We start from the raw sequence: 25,075 nt of genomic DNA on the forward strand, positions 1-25,075 counted from the left end.
GGGGCAGACACCCTCTCTACCTTTAAGGTTAGGCTCAAAACATTCCTCTTTGATAAAGCTTTTAGTTAGGAACCAGCTCATAGCTCATAATTAAGATGCAATAGGCATAGACTGCCGGGGGGGGGGGGGTCTGGCATGCTCGGTTGGAGAGAGGTTGGAGAGGGTGTTAAGAGAGAGGTCATTTAGGTTAGAGAGGGACCGGAGAGGGTCCCATTCCTCTTTCAAACACTCCCTCTATGTCTGCTTACTCCCTTGTGTGTTTGCTCCTGTACTCCTTCTGGCTTTTGTCTTGCAGGTCCGTGGGATCCTCAGTGTGGAGTTACAGAGACTCAGCGGCTCTGTCTCCACCCTTTTCTCTGCACACACCCAACACAGCATAACGTGGATGGCTGTTCATCATAGGAATGGGATCCACACAAGGTTCCTGCTGCTTAACAGAAGGTTTTCCTTGCCGCCATGATGAATTCATGTTGGGTGTGGGATACATATGTATGTGTATATACGTATATATGCATATGTGTGTATCCATAAAATGAAGAGTCCGTCCTTAAGACTGCTCTACTGTAAAGTGCCTTGAGATACCATTGGTTATGATTTGGCGCTATACAAATAAAGATTGATTGATTGATTGATTGATTGATTGATTGATTGATTGATTGATTTCCTCATAATTATGATATTGTCCCTTTGGAGGAAGCCGGTCCATCCAGAGGTCAGGAGCCAGGTTATAGTCTCCCCCAACGATGACTTTGTCAGTGGTGTAAGTCAGTTTCCATTCCTCCAACAACTTACTCAGGGAATAAAAAACAAATGTGTTCTGAGCTTTTTTGTTGTAGCCATACAAACATAAAAGATTGTAATTTTCATCGTCAATGTTAACGTTTTGCAACAACTTTAAACATATCAAACCTTCAAAACGTCAGTGCAAAACAGTCAGAGTACCTGTACTGGAGCAATGAAAGCCCCATAAAGATAATCATTTAGGGTCCACACGCTGGTTGTCAATCAGAGCATACCCTTCCTTTAGGAATGTTCGTTTCCCTTTCTTCCTGGCCTCCACAACCAGGGGCCACAGCTTGGAGCGAGCCTCCCGTTCCTCTTTTGAAAAATCCTCTCTGAAACCAATGTGCATCTCGCTGCACACTCGTGCCTCTCTGGACTTTTTCCACACTTCATCCCACACCATTTTCAACCAGAACTGGATGATAATTTGCCTCGGCGTGCTTGGAGATTCCACCTCCTTTTGTACCGAGCCTGTTCCTTACTTGCATTATTAAGCTTGACATTTTCCATATGAAGCTCTTCAACTTTTTTATGAGGCTAAACAATTTCTTTTCTGTTCTCACTTGCAGCCACCGCATTCGCTTCAATACGTCTGTCAAAGCTTTTCATCAGTTCAGTCTGATCATCCACTTTCCCAGTCAGCACCTGAATTGCGTGGAGAAGAGTAGCGTTGAAATTTTCCTCTTCCTTTTTGTCGCCGCTTGCCTTCAACTTCTTGGGTTTAGGGCTTTTGATTGGAGTATGGGCCAGGTTTATCCTGCCTGCTTTAGAGGTTTCATCTACCTCAATGTCTTCCACCTCACCGTCGGACACGGATAGAACAGCAACAGGTTGAACACACACACTGTAGTCGTGGTCTGACATTTCGGTACGCTCAATATATGACTAACAAAGTCAAAAGGCTTTGAAAATGTTCCTTTTTGGTAGGTTTTGGGTTATTGCACCACAAAGTTCACAATTCATCGAATATACAATGTATTTCTTGTGAGCCTGCAAATAAGTGTCCTCTCACTCCGCCATCTTGGATCCTCTCCATGATGGTGTGAATGTGTTTGCAGTGGTTTTGTTCTTTGTAAGGAAAGGACGTTTTGGACTTAACACATTATGCATTTTTGTGTTTAACTGTGAGCGTGTGTTTCAATGTTTCATGTAATGTATTAATAAGGGTAGTTTGCTATGGTTTAAAGCTAAGTTGGTGTCAGTCTGACATTGTTGGGCTGCAGTTTGACTATTGGTGGAACATACATTTGAACATAAAGTCCTTCAGTGGAAACCAGTTATCTGCTTCTGCTTCTGCTTAGTTGTTAATGTAAAAACACTAGTTTTAAAATGGTGTGACTTCAGGACCCAGTGACCACCTTCTTAAAACTACACTCAAATATATTTAATTTAAAGATGGATTATTCTGAACCTGAAACATTTCCCTTCTTTTAATTCAACAAAAAAGAATTAAAAAAAAATAGATTTTCACTAACTATTAGGTTTGTAGGGGGACAATATTTAATCAATATTTTTGTGTATTTCTGCAATATTTCAGTGATTACAATGCTTTCAATGTGTTCAATGGTTACTTGATGCACATGATTTAATGATGGCAGTGTGTAATGCCTGCAATATTTATGTATGCACAGGCATTTTATTTTCATATAATCTGTTCAGATCAGTGTTTAAACTGATACAATAGGATACATTATTTTTTATATTTTTTTGCATTATCAGTAACTCAGGGTGTTTTATCCTTAATGTTCTCACTTACAGTTGTTCCAATGCCGTCATTATGTTGTCATGGTTACTTTGAGACTTCTACACAGTAGTTTCAGTGAAAAGAAACTTGTTGCACTTTATTTTATGATGGCAGTGTGTAACACTGTATTTTGTCCTCTGAATGATCAATATCTTCTGATGAACATATACAGCAACTTGATTTTTCATCTCTACGTTTAATTTTGATATTAACTGGGTAGAGTATCTCAATATATTACAATGTGACACGTATCGTATTGTAACATCATTGCCAATACTCACCCCTACTAACTATATGAAATTAATATGATTTAAACAAAACTTTTTAGAATTTTTTTTGAGTTACTGCACGTCAGAAAAGTAAATACTAAATAAATCGTAACATTGTTTACTGAAATTGTACCAAATCCTAATAATAAAAATGTTTTTAGAACTAATATTCATAAATGCAGTGATGACTGCTGGATGCAAATTTCTCAAATTATATTTTGTTTATTCTTTAACTTTAATTATGCAGCCAAAATATAAACGAATGAATAAATTCTACAGAAGACAAATGAAAAGAAAAATAAAATTATGAATAATGTGTTTAATATTAGAAAGGTCCGCATTGCTGGCAGTAAGTCAAACTGGTTTCCAGTGAGGGTTGGACTCCACCAGGGCTGCCCTTTGTCACATGCTTTACACATGGTATGGTGTTTTTTCTCCTCCAAACACGACTAGTTGAGTTTTTACCAAAAAGTTCTATTTTGGTTTCATCTGACCATATGACATTCACCCAATCCTCTTCTGGATCATCCAAATGCTCTCTAGCAAACTTCAGACAGGTCTGGACATGTACTGGTTTAAGCAGGAGGACACGTCTGGCACTGCAGGATTTGAATCCCTGGTGGCGTAGTGTGTTACTGATGGTAGCCTTTGTTACTTTGGTCCCAGCTCTCTGCAGGTTATTCACTAGGTCCCCCCGTGTGGTTCTGGGATTTTTGCTCACTGTTCTTGTGATCATTTTGACCCCACAGGGTGAGATCTTGTGTGGAGCCCCAGATTGAGGGAGATGATCAGTGGTCTTGTATGTCTTCCATTTTCTAATAATTGCTCCTACAGTTGATTTCTTCACACCAAGCTGTTTACCTATTACAGATTCAGTCTTCCCAGCCTGGTGCAGGTCTACTATTGTGTTTCTGGTGTCCTTTGACAGCTCTTTGGTGTTGGCCATAGTAGAGTTTGGAGTGTGACTGTCTGAGGTTGTGGACAGGTGTCTTTTATACTGATAACCAGTTCAAACAGGTGCCATTAATACAGGTAACGAGTGGAGGACAGAGGAGCCTCTTAAAGAAGAAGTTACAGGTCTGTGAGAGACACAAATCTGGCTTGTTTGTAGGTGACCAAATATTTATTTTACAGAGGGATTTACCAATAAATTTATTAAAAATCCTACAATGTGATTTTCTTGATTTTTTTTTTTTCATTTTGTCTCTCATAGTTGAGGTATATTTATGATGAAAATTACAGGCCTCTCTCATCTTTTTAAGTGGGACAACTTGCACATTTGGTGGCTGAATAAATACTTTTATGGCCCACTGTACATGCAGGAAGAAATGTATGTCAATGCACAGTTTTCAAAAGTTGAAATCTTACAGTATTAATTTTAATTATAAGATGTTTTACATTTAGAAATTAAACAATCAGTTATTTTAGTTAGTTAAAGATGTTATTTACTGGTGATTTAAAGCAATATTATTATTAATATTATTTAGCATTTAGTGGTTTATTGTGTCTGTTTATTTGATTTATTAGGTATGTATGAGATGTTTAATGTGTAATAAGTTTAATTTTTAAACTATAATTATTCGTATTTGTTAATGATTTAGACTTTGTGCATTTTGGATCAAACTGACATTTTAGTGTTAATCTGAGTTTCCTAGTAATTTATATCTGATTTGTATCATCGCTTACGTACATGGTTGTTATTGTTAGATTTAGATTAAGTCAAAATCAGATGTTCTGAAATTGTTTGTCCTTGTCCTGTGGGGCTTTAAAAAAAGTTGGATTGACTGAGAATGTATTTTATTAACAGGATTATTGATTATAAAGATATATAATTACAGGATTATTGATTATAAAGATATATAATTACAGGATTATTGATTATAAAGATATATAATTACAGGATTATTGATTATAAAGATATATAATTACAGGATTATTGATTATAAAGATATATAATTACAGGATTATTGATTATAAAGATATATAATTATAATAATACACACAAAAAGAAACCATGAATAATAATCCATTCCAACACTACATAAGTGTAATATGCCTATGTTTTCACCGTGCCAGGATGGCCGAGTGGTTTTAACGTATCCATAGCTACGGCCTTAATTTTATGACCATTAAAGATGACGTCACAATTGCTTCTTTTTACATCGTGACGTCATCTTCCACAACCAACAACCGTGAAGCTGGAGGAGAAGCTTGAAACATTTTATTTACACATTTATTTTAATCTATAATTAGTGCTAAATTCTCCAGGTGTTCATATAGGGTAACAGATTTAATTTATGTCCATGTACCAGTTTTCCACAAGTTCTTAAGGACGTTAAACTCAAAGCTGCTCTGGGTTTTATTGAACATTTTATTTCTTGACACATTTTATTTACAAATTGTGTTCATTATGAGTGCTAAATTCTCCAGATGTTCAAGGGTAACAGATTTTACTTGTTTTCATAAACCAGTATTCTACAAGTTCTTAAAAAAATAAAGGATAAAGAATTTGCTGGTTTAAAAACACTGTCTTATAATTGAAGGAACATTTGTTATACTTTTTACTTACAGTACAGTACATTTAGTAGCATGTACTTTTTTACTTTTACTCAAGTAAGGGAGCAACTTCAATACTTTTACTTTTACCAGAGTTATTTTTATTCAAGTATCTATACTTTTACTTGAGTACTGAAGACTAGTATTTTTGTCACCCTTGCAAAAAACACAAATTAGACCATTATGTGAGGTACTCATGCAGTGCCCTATCCTTTCACAGACCTGATCCATAATAAATCTTGACATGATTACCTTGCATACAGTAAACATAAACTTAAAAAGGAAGAGATGAAATCTTGCAATTGTAACTTAATTTATTTTTACACAAAGGCACCTGCGTATAAAATGAATATTCTGCCAAAAAAAAATTTTAAATTAAATAACACAAATTCATTCAATTCAAAATAATAATAAAAAATCTCCAGTTCTAAGTATAACTACATTTATGAACTCTGAAACTAAGAAAAGAACCAGCATTCAATGCTGTTTTGGTGCCGTGCATTACCTTTAATCTGATTGGTCGACTATGGTGTGATGCATTTGATTGTTGTCTGGTCATTTCATTTTTTGTAGTTTTACAAAGTCTGTTGATCATTTTAACATAAAAAAAATACTCAGTAACTGTTGGCAGAAAAGTAATAAATTACTTTTTTTAAAACGTACTGTAAGTACAAGTCAAAACACTGATTTAGAAATATACTGAAAAAAGTACAAGTCCCCATAAAAAGCATTTCAATTACAATAACGTGAGTACTTTGTAATCAGTTATTTTCACCTCTGATTAAGTATAACTAGCTTTTAAATGAAATATGTTGTTAGAATTTGGACTGCCACATCACTATTATGTATTTAAACCAATATATTCACATGTAAAGTCTTCCTTTCATTGATTATCATTCAGTGTTATTTAATCCCACATTTAAAAAAAAACACCAGCTTTAAATATAACTACTACAGTATAGTAGTGGGAGGAGCTTAAGTAGAGTTGTCAATTATGACCAAATTCAATTCAATGCAACTTTATTTATATAGCACAAAAAACAAGTAAATAATCTCAAAGCGCTGAGCAAAATAATTGGGTGGTAAGTGTAAAAATGTACTATAAAAGTTTTAGATAACACATTTACATTATTTATATCACTTTTCTCATATTTAGCACATTTTCCTACATTTAACACAACATTTAACCACATAAATAGAGGTAAAATAAAGCATAAAATCTAAATATATAAATCTAAATCTAAATGGTATATGTTATATCTAAATGTTAAATCTATATCTAAATTTTAAATCTAAATGTTATATGTTATATCTAAATGTTAAATCTAAGTCTAAATGTTAAATTTTATATATACATTTTAAATATGAATGTTAAATGTTAAATCTGAATGTTAAATGTTAAATCTAAATGTGAAATCTTCATGTTAAATCTAAATCTAAATGTTAAATGTTAAATCTAAATGTTTAAATCTAAATCTAAATGTGGAACTTAAATGTTTCGTTCATATGCTAATTGACCCCGCCCATTGTAACCTCAACCAATGCACAAGCAGAGACACACAAAACCGTCCCACCCACCTCTTCACCAATATAACATATACCATTTATATTTAGATTTATATATTTAGATTTAGTGCATTTTTTTACCTCTATATATGTGGTTAAATGTTGTGTTAAATGTAGGAAAATGTGCTAAATATGAGAAAAGTGAGATAAATAATGAAAATGTGTTATCTAAAACTTTTATACTACATTTTTACACTTGGTACCTCATACAAAATATAAAGTCCATAATAAAAAGAAGAAAGAACCCAACAAGATCCACATGAACAAGCATTTAGCGACAGTGGGAAGAAAAAACTCCCTCTTTTTTATAGGAAGAAATCTCCAGCGGAACCAGGTTCAGAGGTGGCAGCCATCCGCTTCTACTGGTTGGGGTTAGTGAACAGAGGGACAAACAGAATAGGATAAAAGGATAGTCCATCCAAGTGTTCCAGATTAGTTGAGCAGCGAAACATTGATGAGTCCATCCAAGTGTTCCAGACTAGTTGAGCAGCGAAACATTGATGAGTCCATCCAAGTGTTCCAGATTAGTTGAGCCGCGAACCATTGATCAGCCCAAAGTGTCCCAGATTAGTTGTGCCATGAGCCAAAGATCAGGAACCGTTATCTCCAGCATCAAGACACCTGAAACAGAAAAGAGAGCAGAGGGCGAGGAAAAGGCACAGACTGCAGGATTCTCTCAGAATTTAAGCCGATATTTTTAATTCAAAAGATACCAAGAAGTGATCTGAAATGAGTACGTGTTTGAAGGTTGGATGTATTTTTCTGTAATGTTTATTGGAGTCAATAAGTGTAATTTTGTATCTTTCTGTTGTCTTTTTGTGGTTTTTTGTTTTTTGTTGCCATTGTAATGTGATTCTGGAGTCATTTTTTGTATTTTTGTACAAATATTAAGTTTTGTTTATTTTGAGTGGAGCCTTTATGTATATTTTTGTGCATTTCTGTTGTCGTTTTGTGTACTTTTTGTATAAATGTTTAGTTTTTTGTTTTTATTTACTATATTTGTTATAAATACACACACGCACACACACAGACCTTTCTTGCATTATAGATAGATAATGAAAAAGATAATAAAGTCTTTGCCTCTGGGTTGATTTTCCAGAATCCTCCTCTGCCGGGTTCGTCTTTCTGTCGAGGGACCTTCTTGAAACTCTTGTTGAGGGACAAGGTGTGACGAATAGAGTTCTGTAACAAAGACACAATAAAAGCAAAATTTATTATAAAACCATTGAGCAAATATGAGTAAGTGATGATAAATGAAGGGAGATGGATAGTCATAAATAATAAAAGTGGGTGTCACTTACCTGCCAGGTGGGCTCTGCGTGTCTGTAGTAGCAGAAGTTCTCTTTGATCCACTTATAGATGGTGGACAAAGTGACTTTGGGCTGTTCACTGGCCTGCATGGCCATGTAGATGAGAGAGGAGTGGGAATGAGGTGGTTTGGCTTTGGGGTTGGTCTTGTAGTCCACCTCCACCAGAGGGATGGGCTGCATCTGGATGTGAGGGTCCCTGGGATGGGGTCAATTACATTTTTCAGTTATAATTACATTTTCAATTACCCATTGTCAATTAACAATTCAATTATGATTACAATGACCAACATTTTTTCAAATTACATTTCAATTACAATTTTTTGAAACCTCAACGTCAATTACAATTACATATTCAATTACTAAAGTTCATATACAATTAATCACTGACACTGTAATAAATAACCTAAAGGAAGTTAACCTTCCTCTTGTGTTAGCTTTCTGTTAGCATCTCTTATGATAACTGGTCCTAAATCAGCTGTAAAATAAAAACAAATATATATCATGTAATTTATTACATATCTATTGGTTACCTTGTTAGGCTTCCTAATCAATGAAAATATAGGTTTTTTAATATTTTTGGTGTGTGTGTCTGAGCATTTTTGATATCAGTATAACACTCAGTTTCATTTTTGTTCAAATGATAAAATGTGAGAAAGCTTGAAATGAAACATGATTTAATAACTGTTAACTACATATGTGTAGAACTGAACTTAGAACTCTAACATGGATCCATGTGTTCAATTATAATTGACGTTTTGTGTACTTTTTGTATAAATGTTTAGTTTTTTGTTTTGATTTACTATTTTTGTTATGAAAACACACACACACACACACACACACACACACACACACACACACACACACACACACACACAAACCTTTCTTGCATTATAGATTGATAATAAAAAAGATAATAAAGTCTGTGTCCTCAGTCTGTCCTTCATTGTATCATTTTTCAGGGCGAGCTGTGTTGGTTTGATATTATTATCCTTAACTTTCAGTGAAAAAGTAAAAAAAAGAATTTTCAGTCCCAGGGAGCAAAATATGATGAAAACGAATATATAAACAAAGTTCACAAAAATGTATAGCAAAAGACAAATGAAAATACTGAACAAAATATGAATTAAAAATCAAAAAAAAAAATACAAATTTAAAACTAATTTCCACATAAAATACAATATATACATATTACAAAGATTCTTACGTGGTTTGTTATAGGACAGTCAGTGTTGTTGGTGGTGGATGGTCATAGGTAGATGTGAAGAAGCCCTCACTCAGACCAAAGCCTTGATCCAGGGTTTGGGGTACGGTCTCTGTCCCCACTGTGACCTCCACCAATGGCTGCACCTCTCCTACCTCTGACTGCTCAGAGAATAACAGGTCCATGTAGCCGCAGGACCAAGATCAAGCAGTGTCTCTGTAGACCTCGTGGTCCCTCTACTGTCCGTAGGCGACAGGGTCTTCTGTTCAGGACTCATATCTTCATTAACAGAAGAAGTGCTTGCAGTGTCCTGATAGCCCTGAAAACGTTTCTTGCTTCTGGAAAGTCTGTTGACACACATGTCTGAGTGATCTGGGTTGATTATCCAGAATCCTCCTCTGCCGGGCTCGTTTTTCTGTCGAGGGACCTTCTTGAACCTCTTGTTGAGGGACAAGGTGTGACGAATAGAGTTCTGTAACAAAGACACAATAAAAGCAAGATTTATTACAAAACCATTGATTAAATATGAGTAAGTGATGATAAATGAAGGGAGATGGATAGTCATAAATAATAAAAGTGGGTGTCACTTACCTGCCAGGTGGGCTCTGCGTGTCTGTAGTAGCAGAAGTTCTCTTTGATCCACTTATAGATGGTGGACAAAGTGACTTTGGGCTGTTCGCTGGCCTGCATGGCCATGTAGATGAGAGAGGAGTGGGAATGAGGTGGTTTGGCTTTGGGGTTGGTCTTGTAGTCCACCTCCACCAGAGGGATGGGCTGCATCTGGATGTGAGGGTACCTGGGATGGAGTCAATTACATTTTTCAGTTATAATTACATTTTCAATTACCCATTGTCAATTAACAATTCAATTATGATTACAATGACCAACATTTTTTCAAAGTACATTTCAATTACAATTTTTTTAAACCTCAAAGTCAATTACAATTACATATTCAATTACTAAAGTTCATATACAATTAATCACTGACACTAAACTAATACCTTCCTCTTGTGTTAGCTTTCTGTTAGCATCTCTTATGATAACTGGTCCTAAATCAGCTGTAAAATACACTAAAAACAAATATATATCATGTAATTTATTACATATCTATTGGTTACCTTGTTAGGCTTCCTAATCAATGAAAATATAAGTTTTTTAATATTTTTGGTGTGTGTGTCTGAGCATTTTTGATATCAGTATAACACTCAGTTTCATTTTTGTTTCAAATGATGAAATGTGAGAAAGCTTGAAATGAAACATGATTTAATAACTGTTAACTACATATGTGTAGAACTGAACTTAGAACTCTAACATTTATCCATGTGTTAAATTATAATTGTCGTTTTGTGTACTTTTTGTATAAATGTTTAGTTTTTTGTTTTGATTTACTATTTTTGTTATAAATACACACACACACACACACACACACACACACACACACACACACACACACACACACACACACACACACACACACACACACACACACACACACAAACCTTTCTTGCATTATAGATTGATAATAAAAAAGATAATAAAGTCTGTGTCCTCAGTCTGTCCTTCATTGTATCATTTTTCAGGGCGAGCTGTGTTGGTTTGATATTATTATCCTTAACTTTCAGTGAAAAAGTAAAAAAAAAGAATTTTCAGTCCCAGGGAGCAAAATATGATGAAAACGAATATATAAACAAAGTTCACAAAAATGTATAGCAAAAGACAAATGAAAATACTGAACAAAATATGAATAAAAAATCAAAAAAGAAATACAAATTTAAAACATATATCCACATATAATACAATATATACATATTACAAAGATTCTTACGTGGTTTGTTATAGGACAGTCAGTGTTGTTGGTGGTGGATGGTCATAGGCAGATGTGAAGAAGCCCTCACTCAGACCAAAGCCTTGATCCAGGGTTTGGGGTACGGTCTCTGTCCCCACTGTGACCTCCACCAATGGCTGCACCTCTCCTACCTCTGACTGCTCAGAGAATAACAGGTCCATGTAGCCATAGGACAGCTGGTGGTTCATGGTTTCTTCTCCTCCTCCCCACCACCTTTCCTGCTCTCCTGTTGGTTGCTGCTTCCTTTCCATCTCATATTCCTGGACCCTAACAGCAGAGGTGAGGTCCAAATCCTCCAAGGTGTTACAATTTCCACCGAAAACTTCAAGACACGCTGCTGCAAGAATGTCAAGATCAAGCAGTGTCTCTGTAGACCTTGTGGTCCCTCTACTGTCCGTAGGCGACAGGGTCTTCTGTTCAGGACTCATATCTTCATTAACAGAAGAAGTGCTTGCAGTGTCCTGATAGCCCTGAAAACGTTTCTTGCGTCTGGAAAGTCTCTTGACACACATGTCTGAGTGATCTGGGTTGATTTTCCAGAATCCTCCTCTGCCGGGCTCGTTTTTCTGTCGAGGGACCTTCTTGAACCTCTTGTTGAGGGACAAGGTGTGACGAATAGAGTTCTGTAACAAAGACACAATAAAAGCAAGATTTATTACAAAACCATTGATTAAATATGAGTAAGTGATGATAAATGAAGGGAGATGGATAGTCATAAATAATAAAAGTGGGTGTCACTTACCTGCCAGGTGGGCTCTGCGTGTCTGTAGTAGCAGAAGTTCTCTTTGATCCACTTATAGATGGTGGACAAAGTGACTTTGGGCTGTTCACTGGCCTGCATGGCCATGTAGATGAGAGAGGAGTGGGAATGAGGTGGTTTGGCTTTGGGGTTGGTCTTGTAGTCCACCTCCACCAGAGGGATGGGCTGCATCTGGATGTGAGGGTCCCTGGGTTGGAGTCAATTACATTTTTCAGTTATAATTACATTTTCAATTACCCATTGTCAATTAACAATTCAATTATGATTAAAATGACCAGCATTTTTTCAAATTACATTTCAATAACAATTTTTTTTAAACCTCAAAGTCAATTACAATTACATATTCAATTACTAAAGTTCATATACAATTAATCACTGACACTGTAATAAATAACCTAAATGAAGTTAACCTTCCTCTTGTGTTAGCTTTCTGTTAGCATCTCTTATGATAACTGGTCCTAAATCAGCTGTAAAATACACTAAAAACAAATATATATCATGTAATTTATTTCATATCTATTGGTTACCTTGTTAGGCTTCCTAATCAATGAAAATATAGGTTTTTTAATATTTTTGGTGTGTGTGTCTGAGCATTTTTTATATCAGTATAACACTCAGTTTCATTTTTGTTCAAATGATAAAATGTGAGAAAGCTTGAAATGAAACATGTTTTAATAACTGTTAACTACATATGTGTAGAACTGAACTTAGAACTCTAACATGGATCCATGTGTTAAATTATAATTGACAATTTTTATAGGATTTTTATGGCAATTACAATTACAAAGTCAAGTATCTAAACTCAATAAAAAATGACTTATGATTACAACATTAAAACTACAATTACAATTATAATTACGGCATAATTGTAATTAATCATCCATTAAGCAATTGCAATTATAATTGACCCCAACCCTGGTACCTGGAGAACAGGGGACCAACGGTCGAGTCACTGCCGAGGTACTGAGGCATCCCGGTGGCTGCGGTGTGTCCTGCGGCGGGGCTGGACGGAGAGTCGGTGTCAAAGCTTTCATGGAAGAGCTGCTCCTGGGAGGAGGGACACCCGGGGCCACTGGGCCGCTCCGGGTCTGCACTGAGGATGGAAAAGTTGTGGAGCCAGTTGAGGCTGGTCAGGCAGTCATCAAGGGGGGCAGGTCCGGACCCTTGGACCTCATCCTTCGGGTACATCTCCAACCTGTCCACCTTAAACCTTTTGGCTTTAGACTTTGTCAAGACCGGTTTCCTGGTTTGAGACTGAAGATGTTCAAACTGGCATGAAAAATGAAAGAGTGGAAAAATCAACAATAAATAAATACATAAAAAATATCAGTTCAAATCTAAAAACGTTAAGTCACACTGGATTATAACTACATTTTCAATATTATAAAACACATATTTTCATTTAAATGTTTACTAGATTCAGGAAATTATCTGAATAAATAACTATATTTGCAATATTACAAATCCAGCAGTATTTCCTAACTTGATTCAGGAATATCGCTGAATGTATGATTAAAGTTTGTAATATTACTAAAAAGCTTTGGTCACAAACCTTGGTCACTGCTGACCTCTGCTGGTCAATGTTTACGGGCTGGTTTTAAGGATATTAGACCTCCTTTAGTTCTATGTGTGAGTCTTTAGTGCTGTCACTGTTGTTGATCCTGCTGCAAAACTCACACTGCGGTTAATTCTGATATTTTTCAAATTATAACCTGCGTTACCATGACTACCTGTAAACAACTGCCACTAGTGGAAATTCAAAAAATGCATAATTATGAGCGGGGCTCCTGTAGCACTTTTAGATTAAAAAAAAAAAGGTTTTTGGGTTAAAAAATCTTGTATCTGTGGAAGTCATTAGCATTGTTGCTAAAGATGAATAAATGAAGGCAAGACTTGCAATAAACTAATTAGTCATTAGTTCAACTCTATTATAACCAGGTGATCTGGGTTAGGTTTAGTTAGTTAGTTATTAATTAATGAGTTATTAATATTACAAGAATTAGTTGCAACTTTATATTATTCATTAACATATATTTAAATGCTTTAAAAAGGAATTGTTAAAGTTTTATAATCATCAATTTAACTTTATAATGACCATTCAACTAATGTTTATGATGCTCTACACAGTGTTTATTAACCATTTACAAAGTATTATAAACATATGTTCCAACTTTACAATAACTATCCAGATAATGATTATAAACGTTTATAAACCTATTATTAACCATTAGTAAAGTATTAATTATCTAAAACATGTTTTATAAAGCATTAGTAAGGGATTATAATCTTCAATTCCAACTTTATAATAACATCCAAATAATAATAATAAGATTCTTCATAAAACATTTATAAACCATTAACTAATATCTGACCCATGTGTCTCTGTAATGTTTATAGATGTTTTATAAACCATAATCAAGGTTTTCTTTACACTTTATAAAGTAAATGTAGAATATTGTGGAGAGATTCAATATTAAAGACACCTGGTGTTGAAATAATACTATTGAAGCCAATGTGTATGATGTTTTTTTTTTTTATTTCTTTTATAATCCTGGGTTTATTTCCAATGGTTGATTGTCGTAATTCTTGTTTATTATGCAATCGAAAAATGCGGAAGTGACGTCAGCGCGGACTAGCGCGGGAAACAGAGGGAGAGGAGAAAGGAGAGTGAGGTGTGCGCGAGAAGCCCCGGATGTTGACCGGAGAAACAGAGACGTACAGACGGAGTGAAGCTAAGTGAAGGCTTGCAGGAGTTTTGACGAGTTCGACAGACTTCAGCGTGGAGAGCGGAGGACGGGTCGTACCGTGTAGGACCAGGTGTGAGAGAGGCGCGGACGGAGGAGTTAGCCGAGCGGGCTAACGAGGAGCTACCGTGTAGGACCAGGTGTGAGAGCCGCGGACGAGGAGGAGGCCACTGCTGGTTAACGGGGAGCCACGTTGTCGGCTACTGTGTTTGGGAACCGCAGTTGCCCTGCGTTTTCACCGCACTCAATGTTTTGAAAGACAGAGTTTCAACGCACCCAATGTTTTGAAAGACCTACCAGCTGGAAACAATAATTGCATCGAGTTGTGAGAAAGACAGAGGAAGTCGTTCGTTTTAACGATTACACGTGACTGTGTGTGCGTGTGTGGTGTGGGCCCACCACCATTGCTGGAGTTGATTTGACACGTGTTGGATTCCATTGTGTGTGTCGTTGTATACTGTTATTCATCCATCTTAAAATATAGTTCATATAAAGTTGTTTAAACATATTTCATCTCTGGATCTCAGCGTTATTGATTAGGATTATATAGTGAATTAGTTGTGTATATTGGTGGGATCATACACTTTTGAGGTACACTTTTGTGGTATCTATCTTTACAAATTTAACTGAACCCCAGCACCCCTCCATTCTCAAGAAGGGCTTCATATAGAGTGGTGTGCAGGTGCTACATAAAGTTTTATAATCATCAATTTAACTTTATAATGACCATTCAACTAATGTTTATGATGCTCTACACAGTGTTTATTAACCATTTACAAAGTATTATAAACATATGTTCCAACTTTACAATAACTATCCAGATAATGATTGTAAATGGTTTATAAACCTATTATTAACCATTAGTAAAGTATTAATGATCTAAAACATGTTTTATAAAGCATTAGTAAGGGATTATAATCTTCAGTTCCAACTTTATAATAACATCCTAATAATAATAATAATAATAGTAGATACTTCATAAAACATTTATAAACCATTAACTAATATCTGACCCATGTGTCTCTGTAATGTTTATAGATGTTTTATAAAACATAATCAAGGTTTTCTTTACACTTTATAAAGTAAATAAAATGTTGTAATGTGTGCATCAATAAACTGTTAATATAACATCAATTATAGCATTACAAATCATTAAAAAACATTATTAACTATAATTTCATTGTTTGTTAACAGAAATTAACTAAATGTTAATTAACTATTTATTTACCATTATTTACTGTTTATAGATGATGGTTATTCCCAATATAACAATTAAAAACATATTCTAATTGAGTTTTATTGTCAGAGTTTTCTTGGAAACTGTAAAACTAACAACACATTAGTTTTGATGATTGTTTTAATTGACTTTAACATTTTAAAACACAGCATGGTATAACAATGAACCCACAGTTGTAGAACTCCATCACTTCAGTACATCTGGCCAATGCTTCATTAAGAAACTCAATAAATATATAATAAATCCATTTGTTCACAAATATATTAAATAGGTGAACTGGAGAAGGTGAGTGTAGAACAATAAGATGTTACTGGAAGCTTTGTCTCCTCTTCATCACTCTTTGGCATCAGTGACTCCTCCTCCTGTGATGGAGAAGGTGGCTTTGTTTTCTGGCATGTTGGGACTATTCACAAACAGAGAGAGAATCATTTAGGAAAAATTATATTAGAGTTTCACTTTGGAAAACTTAGTCTTGGTCCATTTACAGGTGCTGGTCATATAATTAGAATATCATGAAAAGGTTGATTTATTTCAGTAGTTATATTCAAAAAGTGAAAGTTGTATTTTGTATACATTCATTTTACACAGGCTGACATATTTCAAGTGTTTATTTCTTTTAATGTTGATGATAATAACTGACAACTAATGAAAACCTCAAAGAGAATATCTCAGAAATGTAGAATATTGTGGAGAGATTCAATATTGAAGACACCTGGTGCTCCATTCTAATCAGCTAATTCACTCAAAACACCTGTACATTTTGCATGTCCTTTGGAAATCAAGGTCCCAGAGTCTGTAGGAAGAGAGAAGAGGCACAGAATCCATGTTGGTTAAGGTCTAGTTTAAAGTTTCCACAGTCAGTGATGGTTTGGGGTTCCATATCATGTGCTGGTGTTGGTCCACTGTGTTTCTTTAGGTCCAAGGTCAACGCTGCCATCGACCAGGAAGTTCTAGAGCACTTCATGCTTCCTGCTGATGACCAACTTTATGGAGATTTCATTTTCCAACAGGACTTGGCACCTGCACACAGTGGCAAAGCCACCAGTACCTGGTTTAAGGACCATGGTATCCCTGTTCTTGATTTGCCAGCAAACACGCCTGACCTTAACCCCATAGAAAATCTATGGGCTATTGTGAAGAGGAAGATGGGAGACGCCAGACCCAACAATGCAGAAGAGCTGAAGGCCACTATCAGAGCAGATTAAAAACAAGATAAAGGAGAAATTGAAAAACCAATGGGAGCAGGTGGTGAGTGTATACAATCCAGAGGACTTTAAGCAACATGGGGGTTTATATCAAGTCATACAAACCTCAACAGCACACTTTTCAGAAAAGGGAAACATCCAAATGAGAAGTGTGACTTCTGTGGTGAAGAAGAAACCATAAACCAGGGGTGTCAAACACATTTTGGCTCAGGGACCAAATCCAGTGCAGTTTGAGCTCAAGTGGGCCACAGATTAATTGGAAAAAAAGTGCAATTTTAACACTAATGTGCCGTAGTTTTCACTTCCATTCATAACTGATATTAATAGTTTGAAAGGTGCTGAAAATATCCAAGCAACAAGTGACGGATATCAGTCCCTGCAAGATCAACACCATTAATATATATATAATTTAGAAGAGTTTTGTTGGTAAATGCTGGAATTCAGAAACATTTAGAGTAAATTCCACATTTACAATAAAATAAGACTGTGATATTTTCACAAAACAGCCATGTTTGCCCCTGAAAATATTGTGTCACTTGAATAAATGTGTGTATTTGAAGAAACAAAGATAGCGACAACTTAAATATTTTTTTTTACATATAGAGACAATATGGATATAGTCAACAAACAAATACATTTATAAAAAATAACACTGGATAATGGATGAGGGACATGTTACAATGGGATTCTAGAGACAATTATTTGCAGTACTTACAAACAATCAAAGTAATAAATATAATCTAGTTTGTATGTATTTATTTATTTACTAATGAATTTATTTTTAATATTAATTATTTCATGATTTAATTTATAAAATAAAGGTCCTTCCTGCTTCTTAGTTCACATTCCTTACCAGTGATGGCGGAAATGCACCTACAGTTGTTTGCTAACCGCCAATAAACCAAAGAAGAAGAAGAAGAAGAAGAAGAAGTCTGAAGTGAGCTGCTGTGACCAGCAGAGGGCGCTCTATGATTGGCTGCTCGGTCACATGACCGTCAGGAGGAAAGACAATAGGAAGTGTTTTCCTCCATCATGGTGTGAATGTTTTTTTTTTTTTTTTTTTTAATTATTATTGAACAATTTCAAAATTACAAACACTCGATAAAATCTCAGCTTGTTACAGCTTCAGAAGCAAGAACAGAATGAAAACAAACATTTCAGTAAAAGGGGGAACAAGGCAAGAAGCTTAAAATTAAAAATGATAAAATACAATAGTAATCAGAGCTTAGACACAGAGGAGATCATGGCCAAACTCAGCAGCATATGGGCAGTCAGTAAACAAATGCACATAAACACATCCACATACAAACATATACGTACCTACATCTTGAACACACACACACGCTCCCCAAGTCAAAACAACAGTTTTTTTGCAAAGTCAGAATAAAGCTTCTGTACAAATGTACTATTCTGAAGTTTCTCCAGGGCTGTAAAAAAACAGTTTGAACTCGTTGGTAAATCCAGAAAATGAGGGCTTGTGTTTTCTCCACTTTGCACAATGAATATGGTTTTTCCCCAGTAGTTAAATAATATTGACAATATCTGAAATGGAAGAATCTAAATTTTCCATGTAGTAAACAATATGTTGTATTTCAAAGTTTGGAAAATCAGTTATTTTTAGTGAAATCCAATTATTAATATTTGACCAAAAAGATTGAGAGACAGGACACATAAAAATTAAATGTTCTAAAGTTTCATCTACATTATGACAGAAGGAGCATAACTCTACCTCAAAATTAAATCTTTGCTCTTTGTAACTCACTCCACATCAAAAACCTACTTTTTCAAATTCCTCCTTGTGGTTTTGTCCAATCAGCATGAAACTTGGCACGTAGAGTCTTCATTTGGACCTGATCTAAAGTTCAGCAAAGAATTTTATTGGCTCAAAATATATAATTACTGAGTAAAATTTTCTAGCGAGCTATAAAAATGCATAACTGTTGCATATCTCAGTCAAAATAAATGCTAACAACACCAAATCTAAGATCCTTGGTTGGCATGTGACTGTAAGGGTATGAGCAAAATTTTAATAATTTACACCACTAGGGGGCGCTGCAAATATGTGAAATTTATACCTCTTAAATGACACGACCAATTTTTACCAAATTTGGTGGGTATGACCTCGGGGTGCTCCTGGGGTCGTATCTCAAAGTTAATTGCGATTGGTTAAAGTGGGTGTGGCTTATTACATTATACATTTAATTCAACAAACCTTTATTTCAGCTGAAGTATTGTTGAGGGCTGTGAAATTTACAGAGTACATATATAAGAGCACACAGATCACCCATACCAAAATGTGCACCACTAGGTGGCGCTGTAATAGGTGCAAACGCATTTTGGCCTGTAACTTTCACATTTTAAATAACATCTCCCAAAACTTCACATCCTCCTGTTCACAGCAAATGGCACGTTGGCCTGTTTCCTGACGCTCGCCACAAGCACGTCATCCTTTGTGACAAACTTCCACGGGCTCCGCGAAACCTGGGGGCCGAGTCGCGCTGGAAGGCTTGGCCCCCTTTCATAATTGCTTGCAGTTCTAGTTTTAATTATTATTACATTAAAATACGGGATATTTAAGTTAAAATACTAATATGGGATGATGGCAGGAAAGAGTGGTAAAATATGGGAGTTTCCCAGCCAAAACAGGATACTTGACAGGTATGTTTATTCCCCCTTCCTTTTTCTCTTTTTCATGGCCTGACCCAGTGGCCCACCAGCCCACCGGGGAAATCCCCAGTGTCCCCTACGCCAGTCCGCCCTTGGTGTCAACCTGTCTTGTCTGAGCGTAAATGGAGATCAACAAAACTCCAAATTCATCTAGAACTATACAAAATAAGTCTGCGAAAATTCAATGATGGCTTGTTCAAAGCAAGGCAGCAATACTTTTCTGAAATTATTGCCAAAAATGTCAACAACTCTCGCACGTTGTTTTCTGTAATTGAAAAGCTCACAACCCCCCCAGATCAGATAGCCCCTGAATTACTGTCAGCTGGAAAATGCAATGAATTTGCTGTATATTTCAATGAAAAAATACAATCAATAAGGTCAAACATCAGAACAAACCAGCAAAATCACAAAAAGCTTGAACAGCTTCAACCACTGAGGGATGAGTCAATTACAATGTTAGAGTTTATTACAGTGAACCCAAAAACAATAGAGGAAACTGTTCAGCAGCTGAATCCATCAACGTGTTGCCTTGACACAATACCCTCAAACTTCTTTAAAACTGTTGTAAAGTCAATTGTCACTGATCTGTGTCAGATAATTAACTGCTCATTCCAATCAGGCACCGTACCAAAATCCCTGAAAGTAGCTGCTGTGAAACCGCTGTTAAAAAAGAGAACACTGGATGCCTCTATACTGGCTAACTATAGACCAATCAGCAACCTTCCATTCATGGCCAAGATCATTGAGAAGGTGGTCTTCAACCAACTGAGTCAATTCTTAACATTCAACAAAATATTTGATAAATTTCAGTCAGGTTTTCGTTCTCATCACAGCACTGAAACTGCTCTTATCAAAGTGATCAATGACATAAGGTTGAACACTGATTCAGGAAAAGTATCTGTTCTCATTCTATTGGATCTAAGTGCTGCATTTGACACTGTAGATCATACAATTTTGTTGCACAGATTGCAAACATGGGTCGGACTAAATGGAAAAGTAATGCAATGGTTTAAGTCATACTTGGAGGAGCGAAGCTATTTTGTAAGCATTGGAAACTTTGAATCTGACAGATTACCAATGTCCTGTGGGGTTCCTCAGGGATCTGTTCTTGGACCCCTTCTGTTTAACCTTTACATGCTTCCTTTAGGACAAATTTTACAGAACTGTAAGGTTGATTATCAGAGCTATGCAGATGACACACAACTATATCTATCACTGAACCCAGATGACCATGGTCCCATTGAGGTGTTGTGTGACTGTTTAGAAAAAGTAAACTGCTGGATGAGTGAAAACTTCCTTCAACTAAACCATGACAAGACGGAGGTGATTGTCTTTGGTAACAAGGAAAAGAGGACTGCTGTCAGCAATTATCTTGAGTCTCGATCTTTAAAAGCTAAAGACCAAGTCAAAAACCTTGGTGTTCTGATTGACTCAGATCTTACATTCAGCAGTCAGATCAAATCTATCACAAAAACAGCCTTCTACCACCTAAAGAACATCTCCAGAGTGAAAGGTTTAATGGCTCAGAAAGATCAGGAGAAACTGGTCCATGCTTTTATCTCCAGCAGACTGGACTATTGTAATGGTCTTCTGACAGGAATCCCCCAAAAGAGCATCAAACAGCTACAGCTGGTTCAGAACGCTGCAGCTCGGGTCTTAACCAGAACAAAGAGGTCAGAGCACATTACTCCAGTTTTAAAGTCTTTACACTGGCTCCCAGTCAGCCTCAGAATAGACTTTAAAGTTCTGCTGCTGGTGTATAAATCTGTGAATGGGTTTGGTCCAGAATACATCAGTGACATGTTGGTCAGGTATGAACCCAGCAGGTCTCTCAGATCTATGGACACAGGTCAGATAGTGGAGCCCAGAGCTCACAGTAAACATGGTGATGCTGCTTTTAGTTGTTATGCTGCAAAGAAGTGGAACAAACTGCCAGCAGAGCTGAAGTCAGCATCCAATGTGAACATTTTTAAATCAAAGTTAAAGGCACTTTTTTTCTCTACTGCATATGATTGAGAGAGAGATTTTTTGTCATGTTGTTGATGTAATGATGATTTTACTGATGATTTTAATTGATTTTACTGATGATTTTAATTGTTCTTATTGATTTTAAACAATTGAATGTTTTATCATGTAAAGCACATTGAGTTGCCTTGAGTATGAAATGCGCTATATAAATAAATTTGCCTTGCCTTGCCTTGCCTTGCCTTGTCCTTGTTTAAAGTTGACCGTCGCTCCTGATGCAGTGGCTGACTTAACTGAGAACATGTCTTGGGAGTTTATTGGTATGAATAACGCATCTTTTGCTGACATGCTTTTGCTTGATGGCCTTTGTCACGGCAAATTTACGGTTGTTCTCCTTTGCAAACATGATTTGTGCTCTGGTTGAATGATGAAGTTCACTGAAGTGACGTTAACATAGTGGTATACAGGTTTATAATTCAGGGCTTTTCCTTCCCAGCATAGTACTCCTTCAGTATCTTAAATGTTTTTCCTACATTGTCGGGTGCATCTCTCATAATTAACGAGAGGCTCTTGTCATCCAAAAGTTGTATCAATTCAACGTATGCATCAGCGTTCTTCTTACCATCTGCTGCTGTCTCAGCTTCACCATTAGTTTCTATCAGGACCTTATCCTTTAAGCCTAACAGATGAAAATCTTAAAGCACTTTAGTCTCCCACAGTTCATACTTGGTTTCCTCTCTGTCGAACATCAGTCGAGGCAACCTGCACGTCCCTCGTGGATCCATGATGCTATCTGTTAGCCGTTACCATGCTCCCTGTCGTGACTTTCTATTGGCATTAAATGATCAAAAAACTCTTCCCTGAGTTGCTTCTGGGCCTATAACATGTTGAGGTCTGCAGCCTCACCAGCGTTAAACTTAAGGAAGGATCTGACGGAGACAACAAATGCTCTTTAACCGTTAAAGCATATTTATTATACAACACACATCATCTCCAGGTAAAAGAGGAGGAAATAAGTTAAAGAAAAGGAACAATGTGCCTCACAGTGGCAAACACAATATACTGCATCTTAAACAAACAGCAGTAATATTAAAAAGTAATTTAGTTGAGACCTAAACACTTGCTGTTTATATCCATGATATATACAACAAAAGTGTTAGAAACTATTCTGATAATAATAATATTATAACAATAATGCAATTATAGGGGGGTTCAAATGCCATTATTTGGGTCTCAAATATTTTTATGACCCTTTTTTTCTTTATTGAATAATCAAGACACAAATCTACCTCCATAAGATACAGGAGATGATAAGATGCAGGTCATATGATCAGGGAATTGATATTGTTTGATGCTGGAACAATAAGAAATGACTTCAGTGTTTGACACTAAAAAGTGTCCTACAGACAATTTAGACAAAAATAAAGGTGATTCAGACAAAAAATGTCCAACAGACAATTTAGAGCATATGTGTCAAACTCAAAGCCCAGGGGTCAAAACCGGCCCTTTACAGCATCCAATGTGGCTCACAGGAAAAAGTAAAAAATGACAGAAACATACCAACTAGTTCAGTTGTAGATATCTCAGCCACTCTGAAGACACAAATTCAGTTTTCCAGTGCTTTTTCACAAGACGGCAGTCATTTTAAATCTTAAATTGTTGAAATAGCACTCAGTTTATCAAAAATCATGCCATTTTCTACAAATTATTTCACAAAATGTCGACAAAAATTTAGCACAAATGAGCGGTGATGACCTGAGGCTTAATGAAGCAAGCTAAGAATGGGTGTGTCATTTTGAAAGAGAACTGATTGGTCAGGAGGTGGCGCTTTTGTACTGGCAGATCATTTAGCCTAAACTTAACCTGCTCCAGGACAAGTTATTCATTCAGTATAAGTTGCCATGGTGATTTACCTGCTCTGTAGTACAGGACACAGGCTTAAGCTTGAAAATTAGTATAGAAAATGTTGCTTTATAGTATAAGGCCCTGACTAGCCACCCTAAATCTGCTTACAGTATTGTCAAAATCTGCAAGTGACCAATGTAAAAAGGAGTATTTTAGTGACTATCACAGACACAGAAAGTACAAAATAAAGAGGTCAGTCCATTCCAAACTGCTTCTCAACTTCTTTCCTTGCTGACAGATTGGTTGTTGAGCTTTAATCCAGAACCATTGTTGGAGGAGAGTCAATCACAGTGGAGAGCAGAAGCCTTGTGCACAGTTGTTGACAGGACATTCTCTGCTGCTTCGTACATCTGTGGAGTATACAAATAGTCACTGTATAGTGTCAAGTCATCATTTCACCTTTTAAGTGAAAAGAAAATGTACACAGAATAACTTTTCAATGTGTGACCATTAGGCAAGGGGTCGCACTTTTCTTGGGCCCCCAACTAGTAGAGCCCCCCAAGAACCCACTCCCTAATTTTGGTACCTCACAGTTGTTTTGGTTAATTGCAAAAAGGCAATAATAATTAAAAATAAAACAATACAATATTCAAAAACACATTTTAAAATATAGATTCAACTGAATATCTCCAACAAAGTGTTGATTTACTTCACCATCACTTGGATCAGCAGAGACGTATTTCACGCCTTCACCAGATTCTGATGACAATCACTGTGCTGCACTCCTACTTAGAGCTTTAGATACAGTATTTGCCTGAACCCGGGTCATAAACACGGATTCTGGTTGGGCTCTGCTTGGACGCTGCACGGTGAATGAACGCTCAAGTGATGTGCTTGGATTAGTGCGAGAAAGACGCAAAAATGTTTGCAGAATAGGTGAATGGATGGCTGTCCTCTGGTACCTAATTAAATGATGTTAAAAAATGCATAAATGACTCGTTCTGTAGCTGTATGTGTTACATATGTAGAGAGCAGCTCTCTCAGCTGCATGCGTTAGATTTGCGCACAGATTTGAATAGTGTCGGGCAGCAATGGGTTCAAGCTTAAAGAGAGATCAGCTTTAGTAGGGTTCAAACGTGTTTGGGAAACAGAAGCAAAACATTGCAGTGTAAACAGAACCTTTACATGAAATGGGTAATGCAGGCACGCACACAAACACAAGTTTAAATGTGTTGGTTGGGATGGAGACAAAGTGTTGTAAAAAAAAAAAATATATATATATATATATATAACCAAACAAATGAGCATACTAAATGTTGCTTGACCTCTAAGATGCCAAATATTTCATGATCATATCCAAGTGGGAGGGCCCATGAA

The 25,075-nt window shown here is 36.2% G+C and overlaps 1 protein-coding gene across 5 annotated transcripts; it reads right to left on the minus strand.

The window, feature by feature from the left end:
- Positions 1 to 7,864: 7,864 nt before the first annotated feature.
- Positions 7,865 to 24,155, minus strand: LOC114458774 (forkhead box protein J1-B-like). 5 transcript variants are annotated; one of them, XR_003673141.1, is made up of 8 exons: positions 23,986 to 24,128; positions 16,328 to 16,419; positions 12,958 to 13,304; positions 12,018 to 12,222; positions 11,437 to 11,898; positions 9,433 to 9,614; positions 8,220 to 8,408; positions 7,865 to 8,100 (listed from the first exon to the last, which is right to left on the minus strand). XR_003673141.1 is itself a non-coding variant. In XM_028441164.1 (7 exons), exons 2-6 carry the CDS (start codon positions 16,361 to 16,363, stop codon positions 9,441 to 9,443), a joined length of 1,224 nt encoding a protein of 407 aa, XP_028296965.1. In that variant the 5' UTR covers positions 16,364 to 16,419; positions 23,986 to 24,128; the 3' UTR covers positions 8,323 to 8,424; positions 9,433 to 9,440. The 5 variants fall into 5 exon arrangements, 4 of the variants coding, with proteins under 4 accessions (XP_028296965.1, XP_028296967.1, XP_028296968.1 ...); XM_028441164.1 differs by lacking the exon at positions 7,865 to 8,100 and having other exon boundaries at positions 8,323 to 8,424; XM_028441166.1 differs by lacking the exons at positions 7,865 to 8,100; positions 16,328 to 16,419; positions 23,986 to 24,128 and adding an exon at positions 13,588 to 13,751 and having other exon boundaries at positions 8,323 to 8,424.
- Positions 24,156 to 25,075: the final 920 nt, after the last annotated feature.

Source organism: Gouania willdenowi, unplaced genomic scaffold, assembly GCF_900634775.1.
Source record: "Gouania willdenowi unplaced genomic scaffold, fGouWil2.1 scaffold_17_arrow_ctg1, whole genome shotgun sequence".
Taxonomy (NCBI): Eukaryota; Metazoa; Chordata; class Actinopteri; order Blenniiformes; family Gobiesocidae; genus Gouania; species Gouania willdenowi.